Raw genomic sequence first — 6320 nt, 5'->3', positions numbered from 1 at the left:
TTGGTATAACATAAAAAAACAAGTATTTTAATAAAATTTTGAATGTAAGACACTAAAACCTAGTGTCATGCGCAGTAAAGGGTACCCGAGCTGAAAGGATTAAGGGAAAAATATCTTCACACTTTACTTTAACAATTCCACAGTGGTGTCTTACATTTCCCATCTAGGTCTCTTTGTTTTTGATCTTCTTTATTTGGCCCACTCCCCTCATATCATCCTACTAGATTGCTATGTTCCAGAGGTGATGAAGTTGCTGGCAGATCAATTGTCTCAATCCAACCAGATTCTCCCAACAGAAAGGATGTTGCATAGAGAGGTTTTCCATTGGATTTGCTCTCAGTTTGGGACACTGATGTTTGATGTGTTTGCTACTCATTGGTACACTCAACTACTGGCATTTTAGTCTCCAGTATCTCACCTTTGGGCATTGGCAATAGATGCATTCAGTTAGGACTGAATGGTATTGCATCTCTGTGCTTTTTTACCGATTATTATGTTTTGTACAGTACAAAGATAGAGGGTACATTGATGCATAGAGGTGGAGAGTGTCACAAGACAGATATAGCCAAGAGTAATTAAGTGGGAAATAAAATACTGGATCAAGTGAGAAAAAATCAAACCAATGCTTAGATTGGCACAGGAAGGAAACCCTAGCAGTTGAGTAGTAACTGTAGTGTGAGGGGAGATAAGTATTATTGGAAATACATTTTTGATTTAAGAAAATGTTAACATTCATTGGCAACTCATCAGATATCCCTTTCTACTTTCTTCTTCAATGGGGGGGTTCATATTTCTTCCACCTGTCCGGATGGGCATGTCTTCACAGATGCCTCGTTGTCAGGATGGGGTGCATACTGCATTACACAGGAGATCTCAGGCCATTGGTCTCAGGAGGAGTTGCTGTTCATAGGGTGATAGTTCATTTTCTGGCATTTCTGTGGGGCAATGCAGTTATGATTGATTCTGTTAACTCGAAGGTTGTCTCTTACATCGCTAGTCAAGGGGGCACTCGATCCCATTTTTTATTTTCCTGCACTCTAGATCTCACCTTCTGGGTTCACAGCCATCAAATTTGTTTGCTGGATTGTCACATTCTGGTTGCCCTCAGTCTTGTTACAGATCATCTATCCCATCGTGATAAGATTCTATTCATGGAGTAATCTCTCGACCTCAGATATTCCGGTGTCTATGTTCTAAGTTGGATCCTCCACAACTAGGTTAATTTGTCTCCCCTTGGAATGTCTACCTTCTTCTCCTTTGGTTCAATCAGGATTGGAAGGACCTTTCCTTTATGTATACTTTAGCATCAGTCTTCTACCCTGAGTAATTTCTCTCATCCAATCCACTAGATGTCAGGTCTTTCTTGTGGCTCCTTTCTGGTTGTCTCATCTGTGGTTTTCCATCTCTGTCATTTCTCCTGAAACAACCTCCATTACCTCTCTTACATTCCCTACTCTGGCAACCTCACTCAAGGATGCTTCATTCCTCCGTTCCCATGCTCCGGCTTCACATGTAATTTTTGTACAGTCCCGTGTGAGGGGTTTGGGACTATCTATACATGTAGCATCCCTATTGTTTCACACCATCCATTCCTTATCCATGTCTGTGTATTATTGTAATGGGAGAATATCCCATCTTTAATCTATCTGGCATGGATTATCCCCTTCATCAGATATCTATTCTTACAAGCAGTGCTTTTCAACCATTGCAGGCTATAGAGCAACCCTGTCATCTCCCTTTTGTTTTTCCCATTTTTTGTTAACTTTCCTCTCCAGTTATTCCCCTTTCTCCCATATCTCATATTTACTCTTGATCTGATCCAGATCATCTCCTGTGCCTGGTCTGTGCTTTAGAATGTTATGTGTCGCACACAGCAATCTTCTGTGGTTCTCACTCCTGTTCGTTTATCCATTGGAATTTGTCCAATTCTTGTGATATTTCTTCTATCAACCTTACCAGTTAGGTTTGTCAGGTTATCCATATTATGTATTCCTCCCCTTTTTTTAAATCTTGCCAATTGTTCTATATATTGTCCCATCTGCTTTGTCACCTCCCAGTGCCCTTGGCTGCTCATTTTTGTCATTCTTTGGAGGTGATTATCCAAGTTGGAATGTGGACCATTCTCCACACCTTGGTGTTGTGCTGCTTACACCTTGTGGCAGTTTCCTGCTCAGCTGGATATCATTTTCCCCCTATAGCTGTTCTCCATACATTGGTACAACTCTGAGTGGATAAGTAATTTTTGTTTCATTTTTTTTTCACAGGCCTACTTAACATTTTATGGATCCCACTCTGTGACAAGTGGTGTCTGTCCAGGTACACTGATATCCAAAATTTGCACTGTGAGATCTATTACGTCTGTCATACTTACTGTTGAGGTGGGGTATTCCACAAGACCACTTGTAGGTTCTTCCTCAAATTATATTACATCATAAATATGCACTAACATGAGTAAAGCAGAAAAAGATTGCTGCCCATCTCTAACGTTTCATAGACTACCAGAATTGAGTACAGTCTGCTTTTCAAAATAGGGTTTTGTGGTCACCCATTGACTTTCTCTATGATGTTTTTTTCAGACTCTCCAACTTGTTTCTTCCCCCTTTCTTCTAGTGGAGTACAGGAGTCCTTACTACTTCCCTGCTCTTAGCCACTGGGGTGGTGAATCATAGAGAAATCCTCCTGAGTGTGCACAATTCCACTCAGTTGAGAGTAGGGCAGTGGCATTCTGCCTGCATAGAAGGCTTGACTATCCTCCTGCCTCAGGTCTGTTCTTTTATTCCAGATGCCACCAGTCTGGACTGGATTTTTTGGTCTATTCTGCAGTTTGCCCCTCTGGCTTTGACATCAGTTCCTGGGTGGCTGGTTTTGGTTAGAGCTGGACCAAGTAACATAAGTCTCACATGTAAGTGGCCCAAAACTGATTGATTTTGGACTGAAATTGACCCTTCATGTTGCATTTCCACCTTCCTGACATTGTTTAGATGTACGTTCCTGGGGTTTATTGTTCCAGTGTGTGTGTGTTGGATTTGCACACATATTGGTTTAAATTCTCAGAATGGAGGCTCCTCTTCCTTTTTGGTTTCTACACCTGAGGTAAATGGTTGAGGACCCTCCTCCTGCTAGGGGCCAGTCGAGTTCCTTTCAGAGCCTCTGTTCTGGACTGGAGTTGACCTCCCAATTACGGTCTGATGCACCCTAACCACTCTACACACATTCTTCTTATTTTGGGGTTTGGGATGGATCACTAGTTCCAACCTTTCATTGCGACACAATGCCAGTTGTCTCAACTGGGGCAAAGATTATATCTGGTTCAGATGTGGTGCAGTCTCCCACAGGTATGTTTTTCCTCTACAAAGAGGTAGCACACTCCATGGGTGCTCTTCAGATGCTTTTGAAAGGTGCTCATCTTGGTCATTTTACACTGGTTCTTCCACCTGCTCAATGTGGGATTCTAGCAGTAACTGTGAGGGGAGGTAACAAATGATAACGGAAGTTCATATTTTCTTACACTGAAGATATATTTCTGGTAGATACTTACATCCTCTCGCACTTTCCACCTATCCTCCCCACTTCAGGTGTTGTTTTTCATGCTTAATCTCGAAGTGACAATTGGGTTCAACTGCATAGAGGGAGTCAGCCGTGATAGGAGGGTGTTACACTCCTATTGATGGAGGGTTGTCACATGCTAATTTGCATTCTTAAATGCAACTGAACCATGTGTTATACATGTAGAATTAGGTGGGAGTTCAAGGCTAGTGGGAAACAAAAATTTTCACAGTTAACTCTAAAATAGCTGTAAATGTGTGAGGAATATCTATCAGAAATATATTTTCAGTGTAGGAAAATATAATTTTTTTTTGGGGGGGGGGTCTTTAAACCCAAACTTTGTTGTAACCAATGTCATAAATGGTGAAGATTAGTCCTTTTAATTTTTTGAATTGGAAATTTGAGTATGTTTTTAGTATTTATATTTTTAAGAATGCTTCTTTAGTTATTCATAAAATAGGCTGGTATTTTGTTTTAAATGTGAAATATACTTTTTTATTATTTGTAGACTTGGCAAAGAACCCTCAGGCACAACAAATGAACAAGTATTGTATGCCAAAAAACTTTATGAATCAGCATTTCATCCTGATTCAGGAGAATTACAAAATGTGTTTGGACGAATGTCGTTTCAAGTTCCAGGAGGTATGGCCATCACTGGCTGTATGTTGCAGTTTTACAGGTATTGTGTGTACACACACTCACAAATCATATATATACAAAGGTCTTTTGTTTTTATTACAAAAACTTGTTGGTATCTAAACACAAAGAAATAGTATATGATTTTTAAGTATTGAATAAGCAATATGTATGACCTTTAAACTCTATAAAATAGTTAATCAAAATGAGGTAATTGAACTTAGTGAGTGTATTGTCTTTTTCATTATAACAAAAAAAAATTCAGATACTGTTATTTACCTCTGTATACCACTGAGAGCTATTAATTTGCACACAACTGCCATGGAATTTCGTCCACATACTACAAGTTGTTTTGAACAAATTCTCACCCATACACATGTATACGTGAATCGCACCAACCTATGATGTAATTGTCAATGTAGTAGCCCTCCACCAGTAGGAGGGCAACATGACCTCCATGTGCAGTAATCTCCATGAGCACTAGCACATGATCATAGGCTACTTTTTTCCTTGGCATTGCATGTATTCAGATGTTTTTTCCTTTGGTTTTAAAGTTTCTAGCTGCTTTCTTTAGTGCTGCATTACTTTTGTTCTTGTTGCACTTTTGTTTCATTCACCCAATTGTAACTTTATTTTCTCTAGCCACCACATTTCTACTTTAGGTTATTTTCAACAATGTATGGAAGTAATATATATATATATACTTACATGTGACAGGTCTCAAATTTCTCTCTGTTGCAATGTGTTTTTGACATCATGAATAACTTAGCTTCCACAACATTGTTGAGCTGTTATGAACCATGGTAAATCATCAAGTAAAGTGGTGATTTTCCTGCTTTCATCATCAGGTGGTTTGTTTCCTTTTGCTTATTTCTTCATCATTTCAGGTTTCTGATCATTTTGTTTCTTTGCCTTCTGTGGAGCCTGCCTCACCTATTGATGATTTTGGCTAACTTTTCCACCTCCAGCTTTTGTTTCTGGTTTTTCCCTCCCTGATAAAGAATAGGTACATCCACCTTTTCTGTTTTTATGCTCATGAATCAGGTATGTGCTTTTTTTTTACATATATATATATATAATAATGTCTCTTTGTTTGTTTTACTTCATGTGCCTCCAAACTCCATGTTTTTCTACATATTTATTGTCTTACTTGTCTTTCAACTCCTATTGCTATGGCCTCAGGTTATGTCCCTTTGATATTTCTTGATCTCAATTTCTAGTGTGTTTTTCTTCTTGGGCTGCTTCTATTTCTCCATATTTTTCTGTCTTTATAGCTATCTCTTTTATTTTTGTCTATCTTTATGCTACTCCTTTCTCTGTCCTTTACCTTGTCACTGACGCTCTTCATTACAACTTCATTAACTGTGATGAAGACACCGATTCTTCATTGTCTGCCATTTTCTTTTCCATTTTTTCTTGCCCTGTAACTATTTTGATCTGATTTCTTTGTTTTTTGGATATAATCTGTTGGATGTCTACTTCCCTTCCTCCTGCATTTGGGACTTTTTTCTCATCCTTTTGCTTACAGAACTAGTCTTTCAGGGTATTCCCAGCTTCTTGGAATCCTGGGCTTAGGCTAGCTGCCTGTAATCTTCTATTGTTTCCTTGATTTTTTGACTCATTGGTCTACAGATACCTCTGTCTGCCACACATCCGTGGGAATCATATTGGGCTACCCCTCTCCTGTTACTTATTCTTTTGTTTCTGTTCATTGTCCCCTCTCCAACATATCTAGCCACTGCGGCTCATGACAATAACTCTTTTTTTTGGAACTAATCTTGGTTTCTGGTCCCTTTTGTAACCTACTTTCCCTCTTTATCTCCCCGTGTTCTTCCGTCTCCAGGGACCCTAGGATTCAGCACATTCTTTCTCATTCAATGACGAAGAACCCACTTTGAGACTAATAATGGCTGGAGATGGCTTGAATGGGTAATGAAGAAAAACTTTAATATAAGTTTAACATAACAGCAAATATACAACATTTTGACAAGGTTTTGATGATGACAAAACCTTATCAAAACGTTGTACATTTGCTGTTATGTTAAACTTATATTAAAGTTTTTTCTTTATTACCCATTCAAGCCATCTCCAGCCATTATTAGTCTCAAAGTGGGTTCTTCATCATTGAATTATGAAAG

General features: G+C 38.9%; 1 protein-coding gene across 6 annotated transcripts in view; it reads left to right on the top strand.

Moving 5' to 3' along the window:
* Positions 1 to 6320, top strand: part of LOC106460528 (sideroflexin-2-like) — a 108474-nt gene that overhangs the window by 23343 nt on the left and 78811 nt on the right. For all 6 annotated transcript variants that reach the window (XM_022387276.1, XM_022387274.1, XM_022387275.1 and 3 more), the window contains exon 3: positions 4055 to 4225. In XM_022387276.1, the coding sequence (XP_022242984.1) occupies positions 4055 to 4225 (171 nt within the window). The remainder of the gene's footprint in view (positions 1 to 4054; positions 4226 to 6320) is intronic.

This window comes from Limulus polyphemus, unplaced genomic scaffold (genome assembly GCF_000517525.1).
Source record: "Limulus polyphemus unplaced genomic scaffold, Limulus_polyphemus-2.1.2 Scaffold787, whole genome shotgun sequence".
NCBI classification, from domain to species: domain Eukaryota; kingdom Metazoa; phylum Arthropoda; class Merostomata; order Xiphosura; family Limulidae; genus Limulus; species Limulus polyphemus.
The sequence above is the reverse complement of the archived record's forward strand: the minus strand, read 5'-3'. Positions and strand labels throughout refer to the sequence as shown.